The following is a 16,897-nucleotide window of genomic DNA, read 5'->3' on the forward strand; positions in this document are numbered from 1 at the left end:
CACTGAAAGGACGATGGCGATATCAACTTATTATTTTTTTCACCAAGAGAAGTACGACTAGACCGTATGACTGACTGAAAGTCCGATTTCAATCGTCAAACTTTGTTCAATGTAAGTAATACTTGAATCCTATTGGCTGACGCGATGGCGGTAATGATAATGACTTCAATCTCCCTTTTCCAACACTTTTTTTAATCATCTTCCCTCTCAAAGCTCGTTTCGATATATTTAAGTAGTTATTTGGATAAATAACAATAGCATCTATTTGGCGCGAAAACATGTACGGACATTTGTCCTTGGATGTTATCTTTTCCGAGATGAAAAGTGAGCTTCCAGGAACCGATAATCTCCGAGAACAATTATCCGTACATACTTTCGCGCCACATAGAGGATATTATTTATTCTCAAATTCTTTTAACCGGACTGGACCTTCAAAGTTCCAGGTGAAACCGCAAGTTCTAACCTAAACCGCGTGGCGAAAAGAGAGGGAGATTGTAGGCAAACACTAAAAATGCAGAATGAATGTCGAGAGGAAGCAGTAATCGAGGGCTTTCTATAAACACCTATGAGAAATTAATTATCTCGGGGAATGCACGTTTGATCTAGTGAGTATGTTATTTAATAACCATAGCCACTACCGAGCGACTAAGCATGGGTGAGACCAGCCGAGGCCTTGTATGCAATTTCGATGCCCGCGCAATAGAAAAATGGTATTTTTTTCCTTTGTTTTGTTCGTGAGTGTCAATGAAACTCAGTCGATTCGTCTTTCGATGTCTATTTAGTCGTAAGTTTTTACAGAAGCCTTTGGGATTCTGGCGTCATGCAGTGTTACCCCCAACCCCAGCCCCCTCAGGTATTGTGCGACTATGACATGCTCCCTTCACTATGACGTCACTCATATAACGAGAGATATTTCCATCTCGGATCCCCACGATAACTCCTTTTCCTATGTAATGTGTACGCACACCACCACTGTCACTGTTATTCCTCTGATAATACAGTCGGGTGAAGTGGATGTAGAGCTGTTATAGGCTACGAGGAAGTCCGACAGACTATCAATAAACTGTATGGCAACACAATATACCAAAACTAGGTAAAATTCATTCATGCAAAATACATACTACACGTTATAACATAACTTAAGAATAACTTGATAAAAAAAAAAACAAATAACTTAAAGAACAGGTCATTTGTTTTGTAATGTACAAGAGATTGGTAAATACAAAATCCGCACGAACGTTTAAAATAAAAATTTGCTCTAAAATAAAATGGAAACTTGACGAAAGGTATGAAATATCTTACAAAATACCAATTCAACCAATTAAGATAGTTGAAAACTGCGAAATATAAAAATTCCACTGTACAGTGTCTCCTCTTTTGAAAACCATACTGCTGGTAGAAAAAAGTGCTAGCACTTGAGACAATTATATTCGTTTATCTTATAGTTAGCCTTCAAACTAAAACTAAGCTTTAAACTTCCGGCGTACGCAGGTTTGCGGCGCCATGTTGCGTTTAACGCCGGAGCCGCGAGAGGACTGAAACAAAAAGTTTTTAAAAAAAACGTACACTAGAATAATTCTTACAAATAAATAAATATATGACACTATCTGATATAGACTAAGTTCTCTTTGCATAAATTGAGAAGAATTTGGTATGATAAATGCTTCTTTCATCGCAAAACTCATTTCAACGGACTTAAATTATCTCTATTTCGGAAGTACTTCAACTGCAGGTCCTCGTATTTAATGATAGGAACTTTTCTTTGCTTATACACAGCAGGTAATTATTTAGCAAAACTGTTCACTGCTTCTTAACCTAACGATCATTTGAAGAACTTCTTGTATCTCAGGGTCCATTTCAAGCTGAGTAAAAAGAAAAACAAGTGTCATTGATCGCTACACAATTACTTACTAACATTTATCCATTGGGTTATAGTGTAACCATTTAACCCCTAAGATTCTCTGGCTTCAAATTTCTTCTTGCAGTATACCCCTTGAATCAAATATTAAAGTCCAAAGAAGAAAGGAAATGGTCTCCAATTTAAAAAGCTTTTGATTGTCAAATAAATTCTCCTTGTCAGTACCGTAGGGAATGTATAGAGAACAGTGTGGAGAATATGAATACTAATGTAAGGGTGTAAAGGGTTAATCTTCGACTGCAACAAATTTGGAAATGCCCACGGTTTAAGAGTCAGCCCTTCGCAGACTTATTCGTCCCTAGCCAACTTTTTCTGAACTTTTATAAAAAGAGAATTGGGGACGAGACACGAAATCGAAAAGAGAGTCTTACCTGGCTTGCATTTAGAAGTTGTAGTCTGTACATGTTTATAGTCTCTCTGTATCCTCTTTCAGCCTCCTACCGAATACAATTACGTGGATTAAGTAATACAGGTACGGCAGTTTTCCTGTGTCATAAATCCCCTTAAATCTGGGGACTGACAATCAAAACCATTTTGAAAAGATTTTTTTCGGCTGAGAAGCAAACGGCGGGCGGAAGACTTGAGCAACTTCTTGGATACGTTTTGAACCAGCCATCAATTTTAAAGCCTTGATTTTAACATTACAAACTAGTTGCTTGAGACGAACGCTCTAAACGACCAACGCCCAGTAAGCATTTGGTGGTTTGATACTCGAACTCATATGTCGTGACTTAGCACGCTTTCTTGATCAAACGTTTGACTCAGAAAAAAGAAAACTTCACGCGGATCGATATACAGTATGATCTAAACAGAAAAGGAATACGTTCTGCAGTTAAGGAACAAGTTGAAAGATTTGGGAGCGAACTGGTAAAGGTGGGGGCGAACTTGTTTTATTTCAGGGGGCAAAACCGCAATGGGGTGAAACTTTCAGATACCGCGGTAAGTGGTAAAGCATCGGAGCGCGGAATCAAATGGTCTGAGGTTGAATTCCTAATGAGGACAATTTTTCTCTATCCCAAGTTCGCGATAAGACGATGAAACATCTTTTTTTACGCTGGATAAAGTTTAAATGACATGTTCAGTTATAACAATGTTCTTTGTTTTTCTTTTTGTTTTTATACCTGAAATTGATACTCGAGCTCCTTTAACTCTGCAATCAATCGCTGTTCTGTTGTATTATTTGATGAACTTCCCGACTTGGTTTTGAGCTGACCGCATTGAGGACATGATCCACTGTTGGCGATTGACTGTTGAAAATAGAGAAAAAAATCACAAATTGTTAGGGAAAATAGAAACCCGACTGGAATCCTGACCATTTATTTGCGCTTAAGAGGTAATGGGAAAGGAGAAAGCCTATCAACTAAAGCGCTCCTATCCAGCTTCTTTCCCTAACAGACAACCGAGAAAGAATTAGGAGCAATCTGATAAACAATTTGTTGAGACACTAACTAAAGGCCAATTACATACAATTTAAACTTATCGAGATATTCCTCAAAGGAACGACCAGTTGTGACAAAAATATTAAAAACGTTACTAGATAATCTGAGAATTAAAAATTTTTATCGTACGACTGAATCATGGAGTTATCCCTCGTCGTATTTACTTCAGTTTTAAAATTAAATTTATCAAAACACCTTTTGAAGGGATTCATTTGTTATCTTGAGCTCTTCCAATTCTTCCGTCAACTTAAATATTTCGTCTTCATTTGATTCCTACAAGAGAAGGAAACAATTCCAACACCTGTGTATATTTAACATTCATTCATAAGCTACATCGTCGGGATTGAAGCATGTGAATCTCAAACGCAGAGTATGAAACTCAAGGATCATAGTGAGCGTGAGAGTGAGCGTGAGTATGAGCATAAGCGTGAGAGTGAGAGTGAGCGTGAGTATGAGCATAAGCGTGAGAGTGAGAGTGAGAGTGAGAGTGAGAGTGAGAGTGAGAGTGAGAGTGAGAGTGAGAGTGAGAGTAATAATAAGTGAGAGAGCGTTGCGTGAAAAAGTGTGCGAGGAAGAGTAGCTCAGGTAGTGTTAGACACTGTAACTTTGAAGGCGCTCTTATCTTTTCCAAAGTGAGAGAAAAATATAGGAAAAGATAGAGTAGAACATAGGTAAGGAAACTGACCTTCATAGGAGAAATATTCAAAATGTAGCCAAAGATAAAAGTTTTTCTTCATCTCTCTAGATGGCCTTGTCATTTAATCAAATATTTCGCTTTTCTGCGATAACACAACCTTCTTAAATTTTTTCCTCATTCCCCTCCTATAACTACTGCACTTATTTCAAATCTTGCGCATTTTAAGGAATTTTTGTTGCAGTTTATAACGTATTTAGTTGATTGTAAACAGTGTAGTCGCTAAGTTGCTGTGGGGTAAATGTATCTTACCTTGAGCTGCTGATAAACTGTCAGTGGAATTGTGGGTATGTCGCGATCGACCCGGCTATCAATCAAATCTCCATTGACTCGAGAATGCCGCTGTGGAGATTTACAAGTCAAAAAAAATATATTCAACATAGGGAGAAAAGTTAAAAGACGAAAAAACATTGATAGGGTACTGAGACATCAATTTTAAAAAATTCCAACGGAAGAAAAGCCGAGGACAAATATTAGAACATAAAGAGCCTCTATAGAAAAAGAATTAATTCTAAAAAACAGAAATTACAAAACATTTCGGGCCTAAAGAGATCATTGAAAAATACAATCAAAACTTAGTGAGTTTCAAAAACAAATTGGTTCTCGTCTTATTAAGTGAGTAGTCATAATATCATATTTTGTTTTTGAGGGAGTTTTCCTAGAAAGACGAACTCTCTAAATTTAAGTGGGTCTAAAATTAACACAAATTACCATAGAATTAAAGTTATCAACGTACCGGCAATTATTACCAAAGGGAAACATAGATATTTACATCAGTTACTGACTGTACAGTTTGGAGGACATTTTGTTTTAGCAGAACTTACCTGGAGTTGCTCTTTTAGCATTTCATTCTCAAGTTTAAGAGTTGTGACCTGACCATGCAGTGAAATGAGTTGGTCCGGCTGTGCATCTAGCACGAAAACAAGCAACTTTACTAGAACTGAATGTTTTTAAAGGAGGCTGGAAAAATTCAAGAAAAACACAAAGCAATAAAACAGTAATTTACTTTTGGAGAGCTTGTTGTTGTTCTTTGAATCCCAGTTCTGATCAACACCTGCATTGAAAGAAAATGCACCATAAAGGTTAAGTCGAGATCTGCTTCCTCACTCTTGTAGCTCATTTGGCCACTCTCACTTCATTGGATGATGGCTTTGTCACAGGTTACTCTCTCCCCTTCCCACCCCCCTCCCAGAAATTCTTTTCTCTGACAGATAACCAGTACCAATTTTCACTAATGGGTGGAGAGGCATTGTGAGAGGAAAGTGTTCTTACCCTGATACAAAACACACTGACCCTACTATGCTCATTAATTGACCCCTCAGCCCTGAACTAGTGTGTTTACCACTAATCCTTCCCTTCCACTTAAACAAGAAAAGGAACACAAGATCCTCAGTATCAACTGCTGTTGAAGCCTTTTATTTTTTTGCACTATAATCTGGGCTATTATAGAATTACAGCATTTTAATGACATCCACTAAATCCAAAACTTTAGTGCAACTTAGTTAGATGAAAAGAGAGTAAATGTATTCAATAGATTCTGGAAATCACTTTTCTGTAAACATCCTATTTTTAAAGGGTGCAGTTTCAAGATAAATTAAGTTTCATAACATTCCATTGGATTTTTTCCTTCCTGTTCTGGTTCCCAAATCCCAGGCATCCACTGTGAATCCTTTTGGTGGCAGTTGAAAACTAAAAAATATTGATCGATTGTGGAATTGTTTTACTAGTATGGTCAGTCTAAATCATCTGTTCAGTCATCAGTTTAAACACAGACATAACACTTGGAAAGTCCTTGATGCTTTATTTTTTTGAATCAGAGCAATTTCAGTAATATGAATTGCTTTGATCTGAAAAGGACAGGACTGACCTGGTAAATCAATATCATCATCAGTTTCACTGGAGTTAAATTCACCCTGATTTTCATCCTGAAAGAGTAGTAAATAATGATATATCAGGGTGCCTCAATAAGAATATTAGTGACACAGAGTACCTACCTTAAAAAAAATTAAAGTTTGAATAAAGCAAATCTTTCTCAAACAGGGTTGCTCATAGTGTATGTCCGAAAAGGTGCTTTGCAGCACTCACTAATAAAAAGCATTAACCACCCTGGGAAAACAACGGTAATTCAAATGTCCAGTATCACATAGTTTTTTTAACACAGTCACTGACCTGGAATGTTGCCACTTGAGCTTTGAGATTCTCTACTTCTTGCTGAAACCAAAGCAAATGACAAATTAATTATTTCAAGATCAATGTAAGTAATCCTTTATTGTTTCAGTCAGCACCATTTTAAAAGTACATAGATGAACATTGCCTCTGTTTGCCTTTTCACCAATGAAATTTTATAAATTAAGAAACAAAGGAAACTAGCAAAACAGAGAGAACAAAATGAATGCTTCAGAGCCAGTTGTCTAATCTAAAGGGAAGGGGTAGTGGGCTTTAGGTTACAGACTTTATCTACAGTTAACCCTTTACACCCTAACATCAGTATACCTATTCTCCATACTGTTTTCTAAACATTCTTTAGGGTTCTGAAAAGGAGAATTTATTTTAATAATGATCAACAGCTTATTTAGTTGGTGATCATTTCTTTTATTCTTGTGACCTTACTGTTTGATTCAGAGGTGATATTTTTAGGAGAAATTAGATGCTGGTCACTCTTAGGGATCAATGGATTAAGTAAGTTTCCTACCTCAGCTTCACATCTGGACTCTTCCTCATTTGTTAAATCTTCCTTTAATTTCTCAACCTGGTCATTTAAGGAATAAGACTTGTTATCAAACATTAAAGAAGCATTCACCAGATAACAGGCTTTCAACTATGAATGAAATTAATGTACTAATTCTCGCTATCTTTTCAGTCCAACCACTTCTCTAATCATACTTCCTTACTTTTGAAATTAATTGAAATTCGTTTGTTTTAATTTACTTGCTCCTTTCTTTAATATTTTACTTAATCAAGAGTATTAAATAGAAGACTGCAATGAATGTCATTTCAATTATTTTTGGTAAGAAGGGAAAGCTGATCCACTCAAATCTAAGCAGAAGATCAGATATCAACTAAGGGACTTACCCAACAATATTGTCAGATACTCAGTTATGATCACAAAAGAGACTACACTGAGTGGTTCAAGAAAATGTTTGCTCACTCTGAGTTTTGTAAACTCCTTTTAACTACTTGTCCACCACATTAGAACAGAGAAAACTTGGTACCTTTTCCTCCACCACCCTACCCCCCCCCAAAAAAAAAATAATTCAGACCCAGTTGAAAAGCAGTTGAAAGGACTTGCAAAAGAAATTCAGAAAGAAGCCATTACCTCTTTTTCTAGCTCCTGTATTTTTTTGTCTTTTTCTTCTAATAATTCTTCCTCTATATGGCCCTAAATATGTCAATAACAAAGAAGCCATGTATTTACTTAAACTCAAACATTTAAGCAAATGGAGGAAAAAACAAAAAAGAAGATTATAGTGCAGAGAGTACGTAGTAAACTTATGAATAGGAAATGACAACATATTAATTCTACAATATCTTACATTGATATGATTTGTCACTACTGGTGCTTTGCTCTCTTGCTGGGCTTCAAGGCCACGAAGCTGCAGCCAAAAAGAAGTCAACATGATTTACTCTGAGAATTTGTACATACAGTATGTTTTAACCTCTCTTAATGGCAAACACTCCTTGGATGCTCACAATGTGAACTTTAAGGAATAAAGATTTTATGTACTAAAGGATGATGAAATGTATAACACATTCAGTAACATAAAACTTTTAAAATTAAAGTCTGGAAAAAGATCAGGCTTGATTACTATTTGCCACAGGGGCTCACATGTAGGAAATAAACAAAAATATACTTATGGAGAGATAACAGGGCCACAGAAAAGTAAGGAAACTGAAGGGCTTATCAAGGCTGGAAGTACTATTAGTTTATCAACTGAATGTAAACACACACAAAGACATCATAACATAAAGTATCATAATTATCTGCGAAATGACTGAAAAAGGTTCAGTTGGTAAATTTTGTTACCCTTTCTAGAGTTTTCTGGTGTTGAACTCTTAGTTTATTCAATTCTTGGTTTAGCATTTCATTTTCCTCTTCCAGTTCCTAAAAAGAGAATTCAAAGTACCTAAAATGAAGAGACATACACAAATGCATTTCATAGCAGACAGTTATTTATAGAAGGTAATCCCTGGACTATAAGAATTGGCTGTGATGACAAAAGCTTCAAAAAAGTCAAGTTGTGAAAGGAATGGAACCATTGCCTTCCAGATAATAATTTAGTGCTTCTTGTAACTAGACTACCAACTGAAGCCACTTCAAAAGGACTGAGTTCTGGAAATGGTTTATTCCCCACGAAGGAAGAAAGCAATGATATATGACTTACTACATCATATAACATTGCTTTCTCATAAAAAAAAAACCAGACAGTACTTTTGAATATTATAATTGACCTATCTAAGATGACAAAACTTTTCTAGCACAGTGATGTACAGTTTAAGCAACATTATCCATATGAGCCAGTTCTCTTCATCATTAATTGTCTACCGTGATATCTTGAGACAGATCTTGGTTGGCTGCTCTTGGGGAGGACAGCGTTGTTGAAGCCTTGGATGAAAAGGATTCCTACAATGTACAAACAGAACATAGAATTTAAAGAAAGCAACAAAACTTTTAAGTTTGTAATACATGTTTCAACAGAAACTTCTGTCGTCTTCAGTTAATTAATGTATAAAGCTTGTAAGCTGAATTAATTTTATATAGCAAGTAGAACAATGCTTATTATGATAAATAGTGACAAGAAGAAAACAGGTAAAGCATGAAAGTGTGAGAATTAAAAGGATAGTTTCAGATTTACACGGTGTAATTGTTGATTCAAGGATGGTTGTTCTCTTTGAATATGAATAGCTTCCTTTATCTTAAGTTGAAAACCAGTAAAGGCGTGATCTAAAACATGGAAGATATCTGCTGAACACAAAGTGCGACAATGTGCAGAATCTTGCAGATGCTTGAAAGCATGAGAGGACCTGTCATTGACTAAGATATCTCTAACACGTGTGGAAAAATGCTGGTATGTTTCACCGATCTAACAGGCATTACAGCCAGCACATACAAACTTATAAACCACACATGAACGAAGCCTGTCAGGGACAGGGTCTTTCACACCAAACAAGTTGCCAATCTTGAAGGAAGGGAAACCAGCTTAATGTCTAGTAATTAAGTCATTGCAATATAGCACTTAATAAGATGGCGAATCTTTTTTTGAGTGATAGCAGAAAAATGGCCTGTGCATGTACATCTAATTATGCACATAAATGGCCAATGTACATATAGTTATGCACAATCATATGAATTATTCTCAGATTCAAATGAGTACATTTCATAAATGTAAATTGTCTATGACAGTCAATCATTTATGGAAAGACAGAATTGAAGTGTATGCTATCATATCACATCATACTGAATATTTGTAAAACGGTAAAAACCCCAAATTATCTGAGTGTGTTTCTACATGTACATATAGTTACCTGTTGTGATATACTACCACTGTTGACTGAGCTTGGAACCTAAAATAATGAACATCATACATTACGATGAACTTTTTTCTGTAAGCTTTATCACATTAAAATCATTTTCAATTGCCTTTGATAAAAACTTTCTCCAGTTAAAAATTAACAAAAAGTCAGCTTTTCATTTCCATAACAGCACCCTAAAATTTTTATAATATCAAAGTTCATGAAAAAAATAACACACCAAAAGAAAGTGTGCCAAAAACTTCAAACCACTGCTACAGTAAAATTAGACACTAACAAACCATTATAAAAGAAGTCAAGATGATTTAAATTTGCTGCTCAGAGATGAGTGCAAACTTAGAGATTTACTTTCAGTGGCAAAGTGATAATTATAAAGAAAACTTTTGTTGTATAGAATAGATACTAATGGTAGTTTATCTTTGATTCCACCCTGACAAAAAACAAGATCAGACTTACACTTACCCCAGTGGTACTTGAAACTGTTTCATGGTGCAGTGAAACAGTTACCTCTGTCTCTGATTCTTCCAAACTGCTGAACTCTGTTATTAACTCACCCTGACAAAGAATCAAATTCATATGCATGTTCACCATTTAACTTCCAGATCAAATTTGTAATTCTCCTAACTGTCAACCATACAATTCTTATAATGTTAGTTAAGAGAATTTAATATTGGATCAACTAATTATCCCCAAATTGATATTTTTCTCTATTCACATTACTTTTCTGGTTGATATTGTATTGTTATTGTAAGGAGAATTCTGTCTTGGTCACTCATGGGAGTTAAAGTGTTAGGGCATGTTTTCCAAGTTGTAAACTGCCTTCAAACACTGATGTCCATGTATAGTTAAAAACAGTGTTAAACAGTTTACTCTTTAGTAAGTTGGGATGATTTTCATTCTATACTTACAAAATTACCTACAGTAATGGCAAATGACCTGCATTTTGCTAAACAATTGCATCCATTATAATCAAGAAAAGTTAAAGGTTGACAATTTTAATTTGGTAGCCTGACAAAGTGAGCCTTTGTCCATCAGTAATCACTGTTTCTCTGCCAGTAAACAGCTCAGTTCTGCAAGGTAAGCATGTACACCAAATTCCCCTCCTAGTGTATCTATTGAATTAGTTAAAAAAAAAAAAAACACTAATTGTTTTCACAGTGTTCAAACCAACTAAATATCCCTTTTTCCCAAACTTGTTGAGATGCTTTCATTGACATTGTCTGAAGCTGTTACAGTAATGAAACTTAATCAAAGTACAAAGAGCTATTAAGTTAAAGAAGGTCATCTTTCATCAATCCACGAAAACAATAGCTACTTATAAATTCACGTAAAAAGAATGCCTTATTTGATGGCATTTACACAATTTTCTATTATTTATTTTAATAAAATTAATTACATTTGGAACAACTGAATCCTCTTCATCCGGTTCATTATCCTCTGAGGTTTCCCCTGGTATACAAAATTTTTTTCATTAAGATTTAATATAAATAACCATAGGATGGTTTGACAATTTTCACACTCTTTTCTATTTTACAATAATAAGACATAGACTATTTTGTTTGGGACCATTAACACATAGGGTCCTTCACACCCCTGATCATGGACTTTAGCTTCTTTAATTTGCAAAATTAATTTTTCCTGATTTTATCAACATTGTGTAACTAAGAGAATGAACTCAATTATTATCTAATCTAGTGTAATGCCTCGAAAAAATGCTATACCAGAATGTTTATAAATTCTATCAAATTCTCAATCCAAACTTTAATTTTCTACATGTCATCTTTTAGCAATCAATTTCTGGCTGAGAAAGGATCTAGATTATAACAATACCTGCATCCCACATTGCAACAGATGGAGCACTGTGCATAAGGTCAATGATATCTTGGTAATTACACAAGCGAGCAAACTCCTCAGCTGTTGACGAAAACAAAAGATAGTGTATACATGAACACCTCAATTTGGTTCTAGTGCCACTATCAGTGCTTCCACACCAGTTGTTGACCCAGTTATTCAACAGTGGATAAGTTTTAGCTAAACAATATTACTGTGCTATCCACAAGATAGACATCCATCTAGTGGATAGCATTCCTCATCTTTCTGACAAACAGAGTCAGAATATTCTTTTGCTAGACACACTGCATATTTGTAAATGTGAACCCTACGTTTGTATTTTGTAATTGGCAGCCCTTAAATCTTACAACTGTCTCCTTCTGTCAAGTTTTACAGAAAATGTCTTTCCTATTACCCATCTCTTCAAAAAGAGCAGGAAAAAATAAATCCAAAGGTGGTGGGGAAGGTTATTAAAAGAGATTGAGGTATTCAAATGCTGTTCACATATAAATGATGAATTTTTGCCCAACATACCTGTATGACCATTACTGTCAGTCAGTTGTGGATTAGCACCCCTTTTTAGTAACATCTCTACAGTAATGGAAAGCCCCAGAAGTGATGCATACATAAGTGCTGTCCTATAAATTACAATGACAGAGGTACATGAGGCACAAAGAGGATTAACCTAACAACTACTCTTCAAACCAGCATGCACCAAAAGCAAGTTTAAGGTTTTTTCTGACTTACTTTTTAGAATTGTCTGCTATGTTAACCTTTGCTCCTCTGTCAAGTAATAACTTGACAACATCTTCATGTGCACCTTGTATAGCCATCAATAAAGGAGTTCTTCCATCCTGAAAAAAAATATATAAATTACCCCTCATACATTGGATAACTCAAAAACAGCATCTTTTCTATACAAGTGTTGCATAATTAACTGAAGGAACCATATGTTAGGGTACTACATGCAGAAGTACTCTAGAACACATCTCTGACTTTTTGTAAGATGCTTTTAAATACTATAAAAGGTAGTTGAGCTAAATAGTTTACAATTTTACGTAAGTAAGTAATTCAGCATTCCATTCATGATGTCCTTATTAATAAATTAACTGCATGAACAAAAGTTACCTTGTCTTTGCCATTAAGAGAAGCTTTGTTGTTAAGAAGAAGTTCAACACATTCTTTATGACCTTTGGCAGCTGTATTTAGCATTGTAAATGAAATGAACATCAGTGACAGAAAATAATTGAAACAAATTCTTAGGCGCAAAAACACCAGAAAATAATAAGTTATCCAACATCAATGATGCTTTGCTCATGCAACAGATTGGCTTTGATAAAAAGAATAAACATTACAACTTGCCTGCATGGTGAAGTGCTGTCATTTTTTTACCATCCTGAGTTCCAACATGGACCTTGTGTTCTAAGATTTTCTTTGCACATTCTGTGTTCCCAGAATATGCAGCCACATGGAGAGGACTGCAGCCTGAAAGAAAAATATTTCAAAAAATAAGGAGATACAGTGGTACCTAAAGAACACCTCTGTCAGTGCTTTACCAACTTGAACATCATTCATTGATTAATATTACATGAAGTATTTTAATTGAAAATATAATACTTATTTAAAACTGAGTGTCAACTTTTAACATACGGTCGAAAATTAATCGCCTTCAAGAGACTATAAATTTTACAGCTACATACTAGTTGTTGAGAATCACTTCACTTTTACAGTATTTTCATGTAATAGCACAACTCCAAAATCAATTCCTATGCAAAGTACATTAACTGCATTTTAGAACTGCAATTAAGCTAAGAAACTTCTGATGTGGATAACACCTATACTCAAAGACTTGCTTTTAAACCACAAACACTCTTTGATTATCCTCCTTTTATCAAAGCTGTTGTAATCACTCAATACCTTGCATTCAATACCAAATTTAAAAAAAGGATCAATCAACGAATTACATGTAACACAGTGACTGCGAAGGTATTTTTATCAGATACACATAAATAGTAGCTTTATAAAGGACTCACCTGCTTTGTTCACTAATGATAGGTCTGGTTGTTCTCCCAGTAACACCTCCAAACACTCAACATTTCCTTTCTCACATGCTGTGTGAAGACTAAGAAAAAGTGAAAAACAAATTACTTTGTTCATCAGGACATGCTCTTGATGTATGAAGAGCCCACACTCAAAATAAGGCCCAGTTAGCCTTTCATATATAGCTCATCTACTAACTGACAGATGTAAGATATGAATATAAAGAACCTTATAATTTGAAGTCAATTATTTCCTATAGTTACTTAGCATTTTCCAAACATAGGAGAGCTTATACTTTGGGAGATTACAAGGGATGGAGGGGTGATACAAAAATTTGCCTTGCTCTGTGAGGCACATGTTCAATTCATGAACTTGCCAAGGTGACTGAGTTTGTATTTGTTTTTTATTGGTACCCAAAAGGATTTTTTGTGCATTCTCCAATTTCCCACCCTACAACACTTTACTTTTCCATTTAGCCAGGAATCAATTGATGGAGAACTACTCTAAGGATGTCCTGTTGCTAAACTGCTTTAAATAACTTTGTTGTTACTTTTTCATATGCTCTTCACTACTCTTAATATGTGGTTTACTATAATTTTGTTTTGTTTCTTTAAGATTTCTCACTGCACAAATTCTTTGTAAACCAATAGTCCTCATCTTAACCAGTTAATGTACATGTAACAATTACCCCAAGCTAATTAATATAAAGGTTGGTAAGAGATTTCCTTACGCTGTTGTCCCATTTGGTCCCAACTTTATTGCTGATGTCCCCTTTTTTGCAAGAGTAGTCCTAACAAAGAGGAAATATACTATACTCATTAATAAAATAATTTTTTGTTGGAGTGGTAGTTGGAGTTCCATTATATTCTTTAAAAGAAATTGAAAATCATTATCATGATGAAATCTAACAAAGGCACCTTTTCTAAGAACAATGACAGCCATAAAGGTGGCCTAAAAAATTTTACGGCCTTCCATAGGATTGAAGCCCTTTAAGGGTGATATTTTCACTGCCCTCCTGTTTGTATAGGAGTAGTTATTTACTGTATCATTTTTTTTTTTAACGAGAATCGATACAAAGACTGAGAGTAGAATGTGTTTATCAAAAGAGTAGCCTTATGCATCAGAGTATTCAATCATTCCCAGATTTGAAGTAAAAAAACTTGATAAAATTTTAAACTTGCTCATTGATTATTCATCACAAGAGTGAAACAAAGGAGATAACATTTGAGTCCAAAGGACTCAGATTTGTCATTTTTTCCTTGTGCCAGTGAGGAACAAGGAACATTTTCTTTATCTATTTTATATTAACACTCATCACTTCAACATCACTGATAATCACACTTGTCACTTATGAACCTAATATAAAACTTAATGAGTTCCCTGAATCTCAGAGGTATAGAGCAATTATACCATTATATCTGAAATTTTGAGGTTTCATACAAAGTGGGGGACTTATATGTTTTTTCATTTCATACTTCACTTCTTTCTTTACCTCACTTATGCAATTCAAATTTTAATGTCTATATTATAGTTTTGTGTGATGGGGTTCACCATCAACAAGATTGACCTTTCTGTCTTGAGAACATAATTAACTGTTGTTAGAACAGTTAATTACTTTTGTTGCTGAATTACCCAGTGTTGTGTCTTTTCTAATTGACCTTCACACTACCCTAACACAGGTGACATATACATTTATGAATACAAATCGTATATTTTTTTAATTGAACCTACTTGAGTTTTTCTACATCTCCATTCACCACACATTCAATGAGCCGTTCATCATATTTAGTCCAAGCATCATCTTCACTAGGTGGATTTACTTGAAGTTGAGTCTGCATAGTTAACAAAATACTTATTTTGGATTAACAAAAAACTAGTCAGAGAATAAATGGATGTCAATGTTCATGTCCTCAATAAAACATGTTTTCTAAATGTTTAAAAAGAAATTATGAGGACCAGGTTCATAAATAAATTAACACATCAGTAAATTAATATCCTGCTTCATTTACTAATTAAAAATTAATACTTTAAGTATTTACCAAACAGGTGAAGAGTGCTCTCCACACAGTGACTGGCTGATTAGGAAGTGATTAGCAAGTACTGTTCACCTCAGAGAAGCAAGGAGATAAATTGTTTGTCAAGAGCTTACTTTCCACAAATTTTTCAGTACATTGACAGAAATAAACCTATGTTTTGGTTCTTGTATGGTCTTGTAATACTTATCCTAAAACAATTATTCACTTTAATGTCTGTGAAAAGCAGTGGATATTTACTTTGCTGCTTTGTGGCTCTATAAAATCCACTTAACTCTATAAAATCCACCTCCACCTCAGCAAATAATTGTTATACACCACACAAGTGGATGGTGCTTTCCTCATGCACTGATGGGCTAGTTTGGAAGTGATGAGCAATTAGAACTTGTCACATCCACACAATGGAGGAGACAAGTTTTCAGTGTATTGACAGAAATAAACTAATTTCATGGTTTCTGTGTGGTACATACTACGACGATTATTCACCTCTATACCAGTGAATAATTGTTGACCAGTCACTTTTGAGTAAGCTCAAGTGGATAATGCCAAGAACTGAACGTTTTCTAAAGAAATATCGGTTGTAATTGCTCATTCAAGGCAATAACCTACAAAAGTGGAGCAACCAACATCTAGAATAATAGCGATATTGCTGTATACTAAATGTAGGATAGTTTTATAGCCTTCGACAAATTTTGAGTTGACATGTACCACTTACGTTTTTTTTTGGCGGAAATAGATATTGTACGTAAACTGTAGACTGTCAAACTTTCCAAAACAATCTGAGACAATCACTACAGCACCTTCTACTTCTGTGCACACACGCATGTACAATATAATGCCTTGTAGTAAATAACTGTAGTAAATAAACTGAGCTCGTGTTGTTTACAAACTTTTGTCTTGAAACAATCACCGGACTGAAGATACACTTGATACCTTATATAAGGCCGCTTTCGAGTTGATTTTCCTACTACGGCATGATTGTGCAAATCACACCCACCTGTGAGGTGCGCTTCACCAGCTTCCCCTTAATCTTCTTCATTCCAAACTAGATCTTTTTCCCAATAACGGCGGCAGTAGCTTGACTTCTAATCCATCTTTCCAGCTGGGAGGTCGCCTTGATGCGATCATCCGTGAGGCTTCCAATATATTTGATAGTTTTGTTTGCATATGTTCAATATTTTGATCTCTAAAAATAATTTCCTTCACATCAGAAAGGCTCAGTTAGGAGAAATAAACCACTCAAAATGCTTTTCTAGACCATCCTTTCGTAAGATGCGGCACGAGATTGCTTGTTCCTTACGCTTTCTTTACGCATCATGCCAAAGCCTGTATTGGAATCCAGGAACCAAGCAACGTCGTTCCCAGGGAGGCTCGTCCTCAGAATTAGGAAACAAGGAAACCTGGGGACGAAGGT

General features: G+C 35.1%; 1 protein-coding gene across 2 annotated transcripts; it reads right to left on the minus strand.

The window, feature by feature from the left end:
• Positions 1-182: 182 nt before the first annotated feature.
• Positions 183-16,815, minus strand: LOC131780000 (ankyrin repeat domain-containing protein 24-like). 2 transcript variants are annotated; one of them, XM_066164700.1, is made up of 26 exons: positions 16,481-16,815; positions 15,182-15,282; positions 14,181-14,240; positions 13,444-13,532; positions 12,773-12,895; positions 12,539-12,609; positions 12,158-12,264; positions 11,945-12,048; positions 11,411-11,494; positions 10,977-11,029; positions 10,037-10,135; positions 9,575-9,613; positions 8,595-8,672; positions 8,076-8,153; positions 7,585-7,644; positions 7,368-7,430; positions 6,744-6,800; positions 6,221-6,262; positions 5,919-5,976; positions 5,058-5,105; positions 4,876-4,961; positions 4,304-4,393; positions 3,553-3,630; positions 3,040-3,165; positions 2,290-2,355; positions 183-1,862 (listed from the first exon to the last, which is right to left on the minus strand). In XM_066164700.1, the coding sequence occupies exons 1-26, from the start codon at positions 16,520-16,522 to the stop codon at positions 1,788-1,790; spliced, it is 1,977 nt and encodes a 658-aa protein (XP_066020797.1). In that variant the 5' UTR covers positions 16,523-16,815; the 3' UTR covers positions 183-1,787. The 2 variants fall into 2 exon arrangements, with proteins under 2 accessions (XP_066020797.1, XP_058952601.2); XM_059096618.2 differs by having other exon boundaries at positions 184-1,862; positions 10,043-10,135.
• Between the last annotated feature and the right edge of the window lie 82 nt (positions 16,816-16,897).

Source organism: Pocillopora verrucosa, chromosome 4, assembly GCF_036669915.1.
Source record: "Pocillopora verrucosa isolate sample1 chromosome 4, ASM3666991v2, whole genome shotgun sequence".
Taxonomy (NCBI): Eukaryota; Metazoa; Cnidaria; class Anthozoa; order Scleractinia; family Pocilloporidae; genus Pocillopora; species Pocillopora verrucosa.

What these genes read in the sequence shown, in the direction of transcription:
- LOC131780000 (XM_066164700.1), bottom strand. Translation starts at nt 16,522, where the DNA reads ATGAAGAAGATTAAGGGGAAGCTGGTGAAGCGCACCTCACAG. An exon ending in CTCAAGTGGCAACATTCCAG is followed by an intron (nt 5,977 to 6,220) that starts GTCAGTGACTGT and finishes CTACTCTTTCAG; the next exon opens with GATGAAAATCAGGGTGAATT. An exon ending in AACTTCTAAATGCAAGCCAG is followed by an intron (nt 1,863 to 2,289) that starts GTAAGACTCTCT and finishes CTTTTTACTCAG; the next exon opens with CTTGAAATGGACCCTGAGAT.